Source organism: Solanum verrucosum, unplaced genomic scaffold (assembly GCF_900185275.1).
Source record: "Solanum verrucosum unplaced genomic scaffold, falcon-dt-bn FXZP01000108.1, whole genome shotgun sequence".
Taxonomy (NCBI): domain Eukaryota; kingdom Viridiplantae; phylum Streptophyta; class Magnoliopsida; order Solanales; family Solanaceae; genus Solanum; species Solanum verrucosum.
In genome coordinates, this window is record NW_026020274.1 from 5,394,898 (window position 1) to 5,410,540 (window position 15,643).

At 35.0% G+C, this 15,643-nt stretch overlaps 1 protein-coding gene across 1 annotated transcript; it reads right to left on the reverse strand.

Annotated features, from left to right (window-relative positions):
- Nucleotides 1-920: 920 nt before the first annotated feature.
- On the reverse strand, nucleotides 921-14,558 carry LOC125834091 (UDP-sugar pyrophosphorylase). The gene is made up of 17 exons (XM_049513264.1): nucleotides 14,383-14,558; nucleotides 14,130-14,234; nucleotides 12,652-12,768; nucleotides 11,277-11,417; nucleotides 10,983-11,082; nucleotides 10,199-10,326; nucleotides 10,056-10,127; nucleotides 9,857-9,921; nucleotides 9,401-9,461; nucleotides 9,170-9,287; nucleotides 6,876-7,000; nucleotides 5,603-5,679; nucleotides 3,733-3,838; nucleotides 3,558-3,617; nucleotides 2,608-2,688; nucleotides 1,737-1,976; nucleotides 921-1,544 (listed from the first exon to the last, which is right to left on the reverse strand). Exons 1-17 carry the CDS (start codon nucleotides 14,485-14,487, stop codon nucleotides 1,377-1,379), a joined length of 1,869 nt encoding a protein of 622 aa, XP_049369221.1. The 5' UTR covers nucleotides 14,488-14,558; the 3' UTR covers nucleotides 921-1,376.
- Between the last annotated feature and the right edge of the window lie 1,085 nt (nucleotides 14,559-15,643).

A 15,643-nucleotide genomic window follows, 5' to 3' on the forward strand; every position in this document is an offset into this window, starting at 1 on the left:
ATAAATTATGTACAACAGACTAGGACTGAAGTTCAAACTATAAATTATGAGTGTTTTATGAAATATAAAAATTTGGGATAGTTTTTAACTTTGTACAAATTCCAAAATTATAGAATTTAGCCCAAATACTAATTTTTTTAACGTTTGGAAATTTAAATTTTTTGTCAAATTTTTTTATTAAATAATGACAAGTTATAAAACCAAATAATATTTGCCAAGTTTTTAGTTTCAAATATTTCTAGCTATTTGATTATTATCAAATATTAGTTATGATAGTCAATAATCTGATATAACCAAATAATATTTGCCTAATAGTTTTTTTCTTTCAAATATGCCAAGAAAAAACTTCAAACCTTTAAGAACTAATAATCTGATAATAAAGAAATTAAAATCATTATAAAAACTGCTAAATCAATAATCCATTATTAATAGACCAATATTTATTTTGTTCGAATTATCAATTTCGATTCGATTTTGAACCTGGATCCTTCTTGAATATTCCCCTCACATCAACCGGAAGAAATGATGAAGCTAAAGCTGTTGTAATAGTAAATGGACATTATTCTTGTTACTTTTAAGAAGAGTATTTGAAAACACTCCTAAACTAGAGGTGAAATAACACCTAAATTCTCGTCAAGTTTAAGGGCGTTTTCAATACTTCTCTTGGTTTTTTATTAAGAGTTACATGTCATACAAAAGTTTGACCACTTGCTATGTCTTGTGGCAAATCGGGGTGTATCTAAATTTAGTTAGTCAAGTAGAAAGGTGTTTTTAAGGTTGTCAATAGTTCGAGAATGAAACTAATAATTTGCGTCAAGTTTAGAGGTGTTTTCAACACTTCTATATTACTTTAATAGATGGCCTTCCTACTGGCCAGCCAGTTACTGCAGCTAAAATATCAACAATTAAACACTACTACATGCAGGAAAAATGCTCTCATTCCAAATGCAAAGAGTGAACAATGAATTCTCCATTGAACAATTGTTCAATGCAAATTTAGTGCACTATACCAAGACAAGAGGAAGCATAAATATCCTAGGCTTAGAGTGACATTTACTCAAGAGTACTTGTAATAAGCGTCAGCTACATCTTTTACGCAAAAGAAAATTTCTCATAAGCCAATCGCGACGATTTTGAAAAGGACTTATTACTAAATAAATACCAACCAATGACCTTATTCTGTTTTTAAATGTTTCAACCATTAACTAAGTTACAAATGATTGGAGGGGAAAGAACAGACATCACCTATGTCACAATGTTACAAGAAGACTGAAACATAAACTAAGCAACAAAATCTGCTATAAATATCAACACTTTAGCCAAGCTTTCAGAGCTTGAGGGTAAAATCTTCCAACTGAGTATGGAATGTGTCAACCTTATTGCTTCAAAGAATATTTACCGGGCTCGGTATATGTTTTCTCCAACTGCTCAACCTTGTTGAATCTGAAACCTCTGATTCTTATTTCTTCTGGTATTGAAGTATCCTTGTAGTCGACATTTTCAATTGTCCAACCCTTGTTCTGCACGGGACCTCCCACTTTGACCTGTTAAAACACAAATAGTTATCAGCAAGTGTATCAAATATCAACCTAATATTTTCATCAGAAAATTTGAGTTCAGGGGTGGACCAATTACAATCATATAGGCATGATGTATCAATTAAGAGACATCATTGGAGTTGATACACCCTTATATTGTCATCTGGATAATAAATTGATCAAGGACTTGAGATATACCTCGGCACCATCAACAGCCCCTACAATGAGAGCTCCATCCAGGGAAAGATCCTCAAGGGCAATATTACTCCCCTTGATCGCCATTGTAGACCTTTGTGACATGGAGCAGTTTCCACTCACTTTACGTTTTACTTCTGAGAAAGTAAGCGCCCATTTCGGCTTCCATACAACTCGAGACCATACCTCTACCTCCTGCCCGTTAAATACTTGGATAACCGGATCATCTATCTTAACACCAGCCTGTAATAGAAAGAGATGTTTTGTAATTGATGCACATATTAGATGGACACAGGTTTGCCAACTGAACTCATATGAAACTGACACAGTGGCTACTATGAAGGGAAAAGTTAGTAAAGTGTTTCAAGAGTTGATAGTTATCTTTCATACTATGACAATAGAAGTTACAGTATCAACACTCTTACCATCTTTTTTGCCAAGCCCAAGGTGGTCTGGAAGCAATAGATTGGAGGACAAATCTTTATCATGGGGCAAAACAAAATGATCTTATGGACACAAGTCATAAGTGTAACCTTGTGTTTGGGTTTGCTCACCACTCATTCACAAATGTGACTAAATAAATATTCTGATTTACTTTTCTCTAATCATTTATGACCAGCAACTCTTCTTGTAGTTTCTACTGTCTTTTTTTCTCCATTGTCTTTTCTGTTGGTTTACGTGTTACTTAAAAAGTACAAGGACATAGTAAAAGCCAAAATTGCTTCTATCAGATTCCAGCAATCTTTTCCTTATACTGCCTCCTATAGAGGTTTGCACTACAATTGGTGCATAAAGTATCAATACCCATAGTCAAGAAAGAAATACTCCAAAGAAGTTCAATTTTCCACTTGAAATCCCAGAAGGAAAGAAATACCTTTCTTAGAATGAGGCTGTGAGAGCGATATATGGCCATTTCTCCCGAAGTGGCACTGTGGTAGGGATTTCCTTTTGGCACCTTTCGTTGTAAGGGAGACAATTGAAAAACAGTTAGAAATCGAACCACAAGAAATCACATCAATAGCAATAAATAACAACCTATAGTTATTTTTAGTAACAACTGTCCAGAAAGACTTCAAAAAAAACGTCAAACCCATGAAATACAAGTAAAAAAATAGAGTTAAGAATGTCAGTAAGCAGTTTCAACTTTCTTAGGTGGTGAAAGAGGGTTAGGATAGTGGCTATAAACAAAGGAGGAAAAAATAAAGTGGAAGAAATATGCCACTGCATTTTTCACTTTTAGAAGGTTGCCCACTAATTATAAGCTTATGATTGCATATGCAAGAAAAAATTCCACAACGTCATCTCAAAGACCAAAGAGAATTGTTGCCTCTACAAACACACTTCGGTTGTGATCCTAATACCTACATAACTAAATTACAGTATCTGACAAGTATGCACAAGATCTAAACTCAGCAGAAGAGCTTGAAGCCGAAATCATTCGAGAAAACACATAATAGCGACCTAAATTGGATTTTTTTTTTGCTAACTACTTGATATTAAATTAACCGTCGAGTCCTAAGAAAGAAAAAGCCAGAAGCAACAATTCTTCATTGCAATGGCCTGTGTGGTGAAAATTTTCAGAATGGAGCCAAGGAAGGGTCCACATCAACCACTAGGGACAAATATATTTGTTGTATATAGTCAGCACTAAATCATCAGATCTTTCAGTGAGAAGCAAGAACTAGAAGTAGAGGATGATGGATTTTTTCAGGACAATCAAAATGTTATGCCAGCCCCAATTTAAAGGCATCTGCTATTTACTGAAACTATTTTACCTACATATGATAGCAGAATTATTTCAATGCAGAAAACAGCTCATCATACCTTGGCAGCATCTTCTGGGTTGTTTTTCACAGGTGCATAAGCAAGCCAAGCATCCATCACCTGAGTCATTGTAAAAAGTATTGTGATCCCCCCACTTGGATAACTTGACAGTAGATGACTCGCAGCATATGTAACATAATCAAAAGCCAAAAGAAGTACTATATCTTCTACTTACAGTGAATCCAACTCTAGCTGTAGGAGGTAGTGTTTTAGGATAATCTTGCATCATGCATTCAAGACGAGTTGAGGACTTAAAAGCAGTTTTGGTAGCATCTTTGTACCTACAAAGAGATGCAAAAAGCGGTCAGAAAGAGGTTAAACAGATTCTGAAATCACAGAGATAGTATTTTAACAACGCATATACCCTGAATTGTTGAGCTTACAAGAAACATGTACAAAATGACATCAGATTAACAAATAGATAATGATATAGGAGCTTCTACTCAATCGCTTTAATCGCAATCTGAACAGCTTCACCTCCCCCTTTTCTTATATTTCTTTGTTGACAGTAGTGTCCAACCAATTTGTGCGTACCTCGACTATTTCACCAGGTACCTGCTACTTCCCACCATCCCACCAACACAAGTATCGGGTAACTCTACCCTAAGGCTTAAGAAAAAAAGAAGATTTCACCTAGTTCTTTTGCATCTGGTTGGATGCCCAATCAATCCTCTAAGCGCAGGCTTTTCAAGAAGATCATCCACCAGCTCGTTGTCCAAAAAAACAAATAAAGAATGACAATATGCAAGAATTTCCAGAATACGAATTAGAACCATTTCTCTTTCTAAATCCTCACTGTCAAGTCAACCTACCAACCCTTGAGATCTACATGCCATCGATATTATGTTCCAGTCTTATCAAAATGAAAAATATCAACCTTCCCAGAAAATGGGATCCAGAGAAGTGCTGTGCAGAATATCCCTGTGAACAAACTGCAATACCAGTGTTCATCTAAGCAACATAAACCCACACATAAGGCCTGAAATACAAAGAAAGTTTCCACATGCTGCTCCTTCATTAGCTTATGAAATGCTAGCTGAGGATATTCAACACATTCTAGTCCCACTTCTCAGTTGCAGGCTTGCAGCAATTGTTTTAGCTTCAGTGTCATGGCCAGTATTCATATTTAGCATTCAATGTCTCCTCTGAAGGATAAGGAGGCTTTCTGGAAGTTCCTTTCTTCTTAGAACAGATGTACTTGTTGCTTGCTGAAATCAATAAATCTCCTCCAGATCTTCAGAGGACAAACAACCAGCCGGCTTCTGAAAGTGAACAATCATAACTTCTTTCAGAGAGCTTAGCTGGATTGACTTTACAAGAATCTGTTTGCTGTATGACATCCACCTTGGTACACTTGAACAACACACTGGAAGTCAAAAGACCAAACAGTGAATAGGAAGACGAGAGCTGACCGGGAAACATCAAGGATGCATGATGTTTAAGCTAGCTACTACAGCTAGAAGCCAAAGATCGATAATTAAAAAGGTGCAAACGCCATGACCAGTGTCTCTTCTTTCAGCAAATTCAGTCTCCACCACCTCCCCTCACACTAAGAATTGTGACATCACAACACTCTAATTCTACTCTCTTCGACTTCGCCATCGCTGTCTTCTCTTTCATATGATCATAACAAACCCTTAAAATATTCGTTCTCAAAACAGAGGTTTAAATCAGACTGGGAAAGCCATGAATGATATAATTCCTAGGTGATTAGATCAGAATAAACTCCAATTTTCTATATAATGTAATGTCTTAGAAGTGACAGAACATATTGGATATAAAGCATCTGAAGTGGATCAGTATTTCTATTTATGACAATGAAGTTCAGCTCATTTACAATTTGTTTTTTCATTCCTACCAGCATATCAAATTCAGTGGTTTATTTCTCTACATATTTATATCGTGAAAAAATTTCCTGGAGTTGCAGCAAAGAGTCAATACTCCATAAGAAGAAAACCACACATGTTTTTCAAGGAACAGAAAGCGACATGACACCACAACTTTGAACATATCTTAAATGTAGAGACATAAGAGTAGGTGTTTACTTAGGGTTAACAAACTCTGAGATCGCACCTCCTGTTTTTGTGAGCTCTTCAAGGTATGGGCCAATTTCAAAGATCAACTGCATTGCAAATTAGATAGCAATAGATAAGCAATACATTACTTTTCCACTGAAAGTAACAAAAATAGGAAAATTATCCAAAAGAGGAACTTGGCTGCTACAACATAATTTGCATGACACGTCCTCCAAAGTAAAGTGTAGATACATGCTCAAAAATTAATACCATTGTCACGAAGAAGGGGCACTTCACCTCTATGTTTCTTATGAGATTCTCGGCCCAAATAACTATTTATAAAAAGATTTTTCCAATTAGCTAGTTCTCTTCCTTATTGCATTGCCATCTACAATTTTTCATGAGTTTCCTTGCATATCATTCTAGTCTAGGAATAAAATGCACTTTCTTATTAAAATTTACATTCATAATATAATCTAGTAACATATTGGAATGTTGTCCTTGGTTCTTTTACTGAAATCAGTCTGCATGTTAAAATCAAGTCTGCTAACGTTCCAAAGCAATAATAGAAATATTACGCTACTAGAAGGCAGAAGCTCAGTGTAGGTAAGAAAAGAGACTTTACCATCTTCTAGTATTAAAAAGTCTTTGTTAGAAATCTAAAAACCAACTTCACTGATTCTGGTGAATTTATATTTTGAACTAGGATGTAGAAGAGTCTCATCATCAAACATTGTTTGGAAGATAATGACACAATCCCACATTGACGAATCAAGCCACTGCCTAAGATAGTGAGATTTCAAACCAAGTATGGAGCTGATCTAAAAACAATATTTTGTTTCTTTTTTAGAAGAAGTCTGCCTACTTATCTGGTTCAAAATGGAACCTTTCCCATTTTATTTTTCTCTGTTTCGTACATACAGGACTATGGATCCCAACTTTTTATAATCTTCTTGAGGTTTACATATAAATTGTAACCGACAGAGTACAAAAAGAATCAAATATAAAATGCCTTTATATTCTGAAGGTTCAAAGGGAAAGGAAGTGGACAAAGCTGCCAATTTGTCAACTTATAGGTTTTTAAGGAGTTTTGTTACCCAAAACTCAAAGAATAGAGGTTTCCATGATAGTTGTAACCACAGGGATTATGCATTATGGGACAAAATTTCCAAGAACTTGGGGAATGTCTGCACTGTTATAAGAAAGTGGTAAAATAATACAGCAAATAACTAGAAGGCATTGCAGGGAAAAGAATGGCAAGAAAGAAAACAAAAGACAGTTCAGCATGAAGACTAACACATACTTGATTTATATTTCCAGGAAAAGGTGAATAGCCTGTTTCAGAATTGACATCGCCATCAGGATATCCAGAAGCTCTAAGCAATGGATCAAGCTGGTTATATTCCACATTAATCACCATCGTTCGCCCTAGAAAGGAATTTTGTTTTTGAGAAAGATAACAATATTATATACTTTAGAAAGGATTTTTCAATTGATATTATTGACAGATAGAAGCACAAACGCCACATGAACTTTCTCAAATGGTACTCCTACACTAACCTAAGCACAAAAGAACATTAGAACCTGAAACTAAGAGAATTATTCCTGGAGAATATCACAGATGAAACAGAAAAGACTCCAAAATAAATGTTAACATACACATTAAAAGAGCTAGAATGTTACCCTTATTAGAAAACATAATTTATGTGCTCAATGAGTGACTCTTGATAGGGCAGAAGCAGCCCAACTTATCGTGACTTGGCCATGCTATGGCATATATTTGGCATTGCTCAATTGAATTTACAACGTAGAAGCAACTAATTGAATTGTTTATACATTTTGATGATTCAGTAGATAGAGATCATTTTGAGACCCCCCACTTAGATATATAATGATTTCAGGCGCATACCAGTTTATTCAATTAAACATAGCAGGAAGATTACATGGAAAGTCCAAATCTGTGGAGAGTACAATAGGTCTGAATTGGCAAATAACAGTTTATTGGCTAAACGCGACTTCAACCTCCCAGCAGCTCAGTATTTGTTCTTGATACAGCTGATGTTGGATTGTAAAGAAACACAAAAAGGGTCAACCTTTTACTGTATCTGTTTACTCTATTCAATTTTTCATTTCAAAACCCATTTATCCAGTTTTACAACTCAACTTCAGCCTGTCTAAATTGTTTCATTTCTTCGAAAGTTCAACTCTTAATTGATTCTTCATGCATACAGACAGATAAGCCTCGGAAGAAAAAGTTGAGTCAAAAGCTAAAGGTCATGGGGTCAATTATTGTAATTTAGTCCTTTCTATTTATAGATTACAGCTTTTAAAATAATTATTTTAGTTGTTCAACTGTTATCTTTCCTTTGTTAGTTTAGGGACTTCCTACTACTGGATAACACTCTATTTCTAGCATTTATTCATCACATAATCCATGTCTACAAATTTCAGAACACAAAATTGTAGTGAAGTAGCTCATCTAGATGCAGCCACTGCCAACTTTGAACCCCGATCAGATCAACAATATGTTTTGCGTTCATATTATGGTCAACAAGGAGCTATATCAGAATTTAATTCAATGGAGGAAAGGGATCACAAATCCACATGGAATTATCTTATATTATAATTGCAGAGTCAGTGTGACAAGAATTTTCAAAAGAAAAAACTCAAGGCTTGAAATATTTATGAATCGACTCTAGTATTCAGAAAATATTTCCACTCAGAGGAGCTCGAGTTAGTTCAGCTAAGGAGAACACGACCCTTAGTGGCTTGACCTACTGTCAATCAATTGCTATATACCTGGCCCAGTGGCCCACCTGCACCTATATATGTATGTAAAAGGTGATATCAGCAACCAGGAATATTACTTTCAAAAGTTGTGTAGTCCACAAATTTCTTAGGACTATTTTATCTTAAATAACTAAAAGTTCTCTCATGTTCACCCTTTTTTTTTTTTTGGAAAAGGTCAAGTTCTATTCGTAAGTACCAAGAAATTACAGAATAGTACAAATATTCCCACACCTACACCTCTCATCTTCACCTTATTAAATGCCTTTGAGAGATCCATAGTTTTTGAACATTCTCTAGAATCAATTTTTGCTCAATTATAGCACATCTATGATATTTTTATGTTCTCCACTTCTCCCACTCATGCCTTGTACAAATGGAGCATGAGGTACTGAAGCAAACAGGAATAAACATACAGATCCTGATATTCCTTGTCTACAGCTACCTACACAAAGACCAGCTTCAATGCTTTTGGAAGTTTATAGATGACCAACTAAAAGGTGCATAAACCAACTTGTTGGACATATTCAAGTATCCTAATATTTTTGCGACCTGGTAAGAGTTTTAACTATAGATTTAGCTACTAGCTTTGCAAAGTTCAGTTTACGAAAGCAGGAAACCGCCCATGACACCCATAGATTTAATAGTTTCTGCCACTAAAATATAGTTGTAATAAACAACTGCACAAAAAAGAAGCCCATACTATGACCCCTGCTTCCATTTCTTTTCAGCATTTATTACTTCTTTTCTGACCTTTTCCCCGGGCCACTACAAGATGCAAAGGTAGAAGTAAACTACTTATCTACGCACCATCTTTATGAGTAAGCTTGGTAATGCCACCAATGGCTTCTTTTGCTTTCCGAGGAACAGCAAGAGAATTTACATGGTATTGTTTTGTGGTACTGACGCCTAGTGCTGCTGGAATTGCCTGGAAGACAATGAAATGTACAGATTGATAAAATTGGCCTAACATACATGAGCAGAATATGATACAATTGAAAAAAACTAAAAGAAACAAAAAAGACAAAGGCATCCACTAACCTTGAAAAGTAGACCGTTGGTGTCCTGGAAAAAAAGGACCCATCTTAAGCCCGCATCATGCCTAGATTGCACAAAATTTGGACCATCAAATCACAGAAATACGTTAACGCTCTTACTCTTTTTAAGTGAAAGTACCTCTTAAATAATCAATACAAACTGGATGCACTAGTAATGTAGATACAGGCTACATAAAAGGTTTAACATCATTTTTTATTTCTGCAAACGCTGGAAAAAAAGCCTTAGTAATATGAATTTCGTTATTTTTTTACTTCGAAGATGGATACACTACAAGCTAGGGTCCATAAAGGTATCCATCTTTCTCTAACTGATTAACATTTATGTAGGCTAAAAGGGGCTAGTTCAATGGTTCATCCAGAATAACATCAAAGTGGATGAGAATGAAAAAAAAGAAAGAAAAAGATGGAACAAAAAGGGCGAGAAGGAGTGAAAACATACCAAACTTTAAGAAGGCCACTTGAGTAAAGAAGTGAATGGACGTCACCATGGCCATGAGGTTTTGTCTGGTAAAGCAGAGGCAAGGGTGAAAATAAAATAAATAGAAGCACTTTCAGCTAAAAAGTTACTGACATCAATTGAATACAAGAATGCTCATATCTTTAAACCTAGGAAGATTTTTAAGCATAGAATTATCCACCTGAATTCTATATTTATTACGGGGATCCAGAGCAAGGTGTGCTTCATTATCATCTAAACAAGCAACTTTTTCCTGCAAGAAAATCAAGAAATATGTAAGTCATGATACTATGAATTAATTCTTCAGCGAGATCAGTTGCTAACCTGCTTGAGCAGTTTCACTTGTGTGGGTTTCATTCCAAAATAAGAGTTTTTCTCTAAGAGCTCCAGAGTACGCAAATGTGTGTCATCTGACGTCATAATAGCCAGAGGAATATCCGCTCGGCAGTTGCCTAATTACAAGGAAGCTTTTAGTTGCCAGGTACATCTTAATTGTATTAAGGATATGTATCACACTTTTAGGTGCCTCGAAACATGATATTTTAGCAGGTACCTCTACGCATAAAGATATTCTTTTCAATCAATCCTTTTTTTAGCTTGTACTATCTTTGCTAGGCCAAGGAAGTCTATTCTCAACACTGTTTTTATCCATAACAAGCGTTTTTTTGCTTCTATTGCTGCTACTACTACATTACCTCAATCCCAAGCTAGTTTGGGTCGGCTCTATGAACCCTCACTATCCAACAACATTGTGCATCGGATATAAGGTTTAAATTGTTCTATACATTTTCTAAAAGGTTTCTAAAGAATCAAAATCTTAGCAACTCACAAATAGAAACACTGGCCAATTATTCTTGGAAGCACCATCATAAATCTTAAGCTTGTGACTGGATCCCCTAGCTCAAAAATCCCTCCCAACCTACTTATTGAGCCCCTGACATAGCAGTTGAGGGAGATATACCTCACGGGGCTTGGGATTGCCACCTATAATCTGTTGCTTTACTTGGCTAGTGGTTTAGTGAAAAATTGGGATAACACAAGAAGCAGTTTAATAGTAATCCTCATCCCTGATGGATAATTACAAAATCATAACATGCACTTCACCAACCTCCGGCAAGGCTGCAACTGGCTTCTTGTAAAGCAAGAATAGATTCAATATAATGTTGTAAGAAGCATGTCCCTGTAGTTGTTTCTCTAGGAAGGGCCACCTGCAAATAATTAGAATGAGTTGTCAGAAGAATCAATCTTATGCAGCCACAAATCCTTAGATTAGTAGTTACATGGTGAATTGAAAGACTACAACTATCAATCAAGTCGCAAAAGATTCTGCACATTTTGCCTAATGAAGACAAAAATCAAAACAATTTCTAAACCAACCACATGAAAGCTTTATGTGTTCTACCTTTATTCCATTGTACCCAAGACGCTCTCCAAGGCCTCCAGCAACAAGAACAAATGCAGCCTTCCGTGAGTCTTTGATGCCAGCCTCCTCAAATTGAACAAAATTATCGTCACCATACTTCAGAACCTCTCCAGATGGGACCTGCAGAAGTTTACATCCATCTTAGAATGCATCACTAATCTAGAGCAGAGCATCAATGTGTTCTACATTTTAAGTGCATGTTATATAAGTATTAATAAGATGATCCATTATTTTCCAAATTTTCAAGGTGATCAGAGGATTGAGCAAGAAAAATGTAATTAAAATCTGACCACATCGCGCATCAGCTATCATATTTCACAAGAAACACAAGGAAACGTGTTGCAAGTTTATCCAGAATGCTAGAGATCAAAATGGTTTTTGATCAGAACCTAAGGCTGTCCAAAAAACCATCAGTAGTCAAAGATTTTTTATAACAAGTTACCAAGAAGTATGCTGAGAGGAAATTTAAGTCCAAAAGACTTGATAATCTCAAATCACAAAGCTAAGATTGGCTACACACTATCCACCCTCACTTCTATCCATTTAAAAACTGTGAGCATGGTTTTCTTTTGACTCAGAATGGAAACTTCTGCTTCATGAAACCGAGTCAGAGTTAGCACTTCAACAACGAATAGTTGGATAACAAGTCTTATGCAATTTTTACATAAAAAATGAAATGACATCATCTCAATTTCACAAGTCCACATAAAAGAATATTACAGAAAAAAATTAGTTTGAAATAAAAAGTTCCAATTTTGAATTAGGAGAGATATATCACAATATCCTGAAATGGAAAAAGAATTAATCAGTTTGGGATTGAAAAGCATGACCTCATTAGTTTGACCTTCAACAAAGGGTTAAAGCACCTAAAAATAGCCAAAATCTGCTAAACTATGCATTTCAATTTGTGCATAGGACCAATAGACATGGCAACCTAACCAAAGTGAATAAGGTAGTTTTGGAATCTTCTACTAATGTAACATTAACCACTACTATCTGCTGAAGTTGTACCTTAGAAGCATTTAAGTGGTTTCATATTTTTCTCACACTCCATCTAAAGAATAGTTTACTGTAGCATGAATAGTACAGGAGAAAAGTAGCTGCATGAACAGTATTCATAAGATTTGTGAAGGATGGCTTTTCTTTTATAAGCAGCACCAGCACTAATTTCTAACAGACCTAAAAACCCGACTGCAACTTTAAGACATTCATCCAATCCAATAACTTAGATAAAAACACAACTTGAGCTGTGTGCTTCTTGATGAAAAAAGTTATAGTTAAACTTGCTTTTTACAGAATGATAATTAGTGAAATAAGTTTTGCTGAAGCAGTAACACAGGATTCAGTTACTTACCGAAGGTGTAAAGCCATCATACGGGTTTTTTCCAGTCTTTGAATCAGCTAAAAGCTTCCTAGCAGTGTTAATGTATGCTGTCAACCCCCCAGGATAACTTGAATTAAGTTTAGCAATCTGAAACAGACAATAACACCTCAGTGTTCATAAATATTAAATTGAACTAGAAGTGAATACAAGCATAGAACACATGGAAACAAGCCCAAAAGGAAATGATAACATTTCCGGCATTACAAGACTGACATGATAAACAGCTGTACAATATTCAACAAAGACAATAAAACTCTATTTAGGCTACTTTATCGCTTGACTAATTAATCAAGAATAAATACTTCACATAAATTGCCACATAGTCTATTAACTACAAAAGACAAACAAGATCAAGTTTTTATTTGCTGAACTGCGAACCAAAACCTTATCATCCTGAAATGGCGAAATTCACCATGTAAGTTACCACAACTACCTAATGGGAGTTCAAAATTGTTTGCGCTGTTCAAATTCAGTTGAAAATCCTAGCTGGTCAGTGAATTATTTAACAGGAAAAAAAAACACAATTCAATGCCTGTCTCCTGTCCTGACTTGACCTATTGCTCTCTGGGTGACATGCTATATTTCCATCTAAAAGGAACACCGAGATCTCAATATCCCAATCCTGGTCTAGTCATAGACATCATAGGAGATATCAGGGACATTAATGGAAAAATCGTCCATGTTGGTTTGGTTCCAGGAAGAGACGAATGATTATCCTAGGTGGAGAGTTGCCTAAGCACCATATTTGCAATACCAATTTGACATGTTGCCTGTAATCCGAAATCCACCAGGTAATACTGACCACCAACATAGACTCTGTTTTGGGTTTATGGGTTCTTCATTATTAATATTCTCACTCCAACTACTGAGGAGAAGTGTTATCAAAGGCGCACTTTAAGCGCGCTTAAGCCCTGAAGCGAGGCTCAAAATGTGTTGAGCGCTTCGCCTCGCTTTATGTGCGCTTCAGTGTCGTCATCAAGGTTCTAAGACAAACTTTTCCTTGCCAATGAACCTCTTATGAAGAATTGACATTAAACAATTGATATTTTACTTTATAATAAAAATAAATTCAATTTCATTGGTCATATATTTTTCATTCATGTTTATAATTATTAATCTTGGACTAAACATATATATTTGTATTTTTTTCTCCCTTTACGCCTTTTTTCATTAAAGCCCACGCTTTATTTGCGCTTTGCGCTTAAAGCCTCCACGGACCTTAGAGCTTTATTGCGCTTTTCACCTTTGATAACACTGCTGAGGAGGAAATCACTCCTCTTATATTTGGGGATACATTACATATTCAACAACATGAAAGTAAAAGTCCAGAACAGAGAAGTATAATTATGTGGGTCTGATTATTTGGTTAAAAAATAAAAGTCGATCATAGTCTAGCCAGTTTAGCCAATTCATTAAAAAAACATATCCGAAAAACAAAAAAAGAAAACCTGATCAAAGAATGCTCGCTTCTCATCATCATCAACTCCAGGTTCCGCCCAATGCTGAAACAAGTGACTTTGCCCCATCTCTATCAACACTTTCGCCAATTCTACCTAAAATTACACACACATCACTCTCATTCTCTCAATTTAATTCCAAACAGAAAAACAACAAAACAATATCAATTCGTTTAATTTCACACAGAATGACAATAAAACAAGACAGACATTGTACAAAGTTAAATCCTTTATAGAAAAAAACCTGTTGAGAGGAGAGAAGAGATAGGTTTTTGTGTAAATTGGGAGCAGTAGAAGCCCAATCGGCACTAATGTTAAGCTTAGAGAATTCATCGGCCGTCGATGTCATACTGCCGTCGCCGATAATTTTTCGTAAAAGCCGACAGGAATGCAGAGCTGGATTGTAAAAAGCAATAGTAGAAGAATAATTGAGAATGATTTTGAATATACCGATAGAGAGAGAGATCTGGGAGAAAAGGTTGACCGGGTAACCGGAACAAACGGTGAGTGTTCGGTTAGTTACCTCACCTGAGAGATATGGGGATTGAGTAAAGCAAAGCTACTTCTTTTTTTCTACTTTTTCTATTTATAGAATAGGGAAAAAAAAGTGAAGCAAATTGCAAAAGAGGGGTTATGTTATAAAATTATTTGATTTGGTGTGTTAAGTTATTTTTATTTTCATTATAATATTATTAATAATTTGTAACTTCTTTCTTTTGGTTAATATTATGATTTGCTATGTACCTGTTGTATATACTAATGAAAAATAATATAATTAATATTTGGAAAAATTACGCGTATAAGCCAACATATACTAGTTAATTACTTAACATAATTATAGTTTGTCTTAATTACAGTTCACAACCTACTTTTAGTTATAATTACGCGGCTCAACTTTTTTGTTTTGTGTAATTCACACATTTGTATAATATAATTTGTATAACTTTTGTATAATTCGGAATTTATATAATATAATTGTATAACTGTTTACACTTCTGATGTTTGTAATTGTATAAAATTCGTTCTTTTGAGTTTATACAAAAAATAACTGAATTATACAAATGTACCCGCAAATTATACAATCCATGAATTATACAAACGAGACAGCTTAAACTGTAGCTACAGTCCATAAATATGCAAACTATAACTATGAAACATAATTAAATTTATTATAGTAGCTATTTGCGAAAGTTTCTCTATATATTATCACCTGATGCATTTTATGAGTCAATAATTTTGGCAAGAATTCGTTCATTACATATTTATAACAATTCTAGACGTCTTCATTGATCATGACGGGTATTCCTACAGAACATCAAACATATATTGGATTATGATCTTCCCTTAGTATTATTAGATAATACTAGAGTGAGAGGGATATTTAAAATCTGTCTATTTTCTAAATAAAACGGATCCTTATATAAGAATATCCCTACAAACAAAAAGTTAAATAGAAAAGGGAAAAAGCTCATCGAACTTTGAAAATATATGCATTTATGTCATCT

What these genes read in the sequence shown, in the direction of transcription:
- LOC125834091 (XM_049513264.1), bottom strand. Translation starts at nt 14,487, where the DNA reads ATGACATCGACGGCCGATGAATTCTCTAAGCTTAACATTAGTGCCGAT. An exon ending in AGCGAGCATTCTTTGATCAG is followed by an intron (nt 12,769 to 14,129) that starts GTTTTCTTTTTT and finishes TGTCTGTTTCAG; the next exon opens with ATTGCTAAACTTAATTCAAG. An exon ending in TCAGAGTTTGTTAACCCTAA is followed by an intron (nt 3,839 to 5,602) that starts GTAAACACCTAC and finishes ATCTCTTTGTAG; the next exon opens with GTACAAAGATGCTACCAAAA.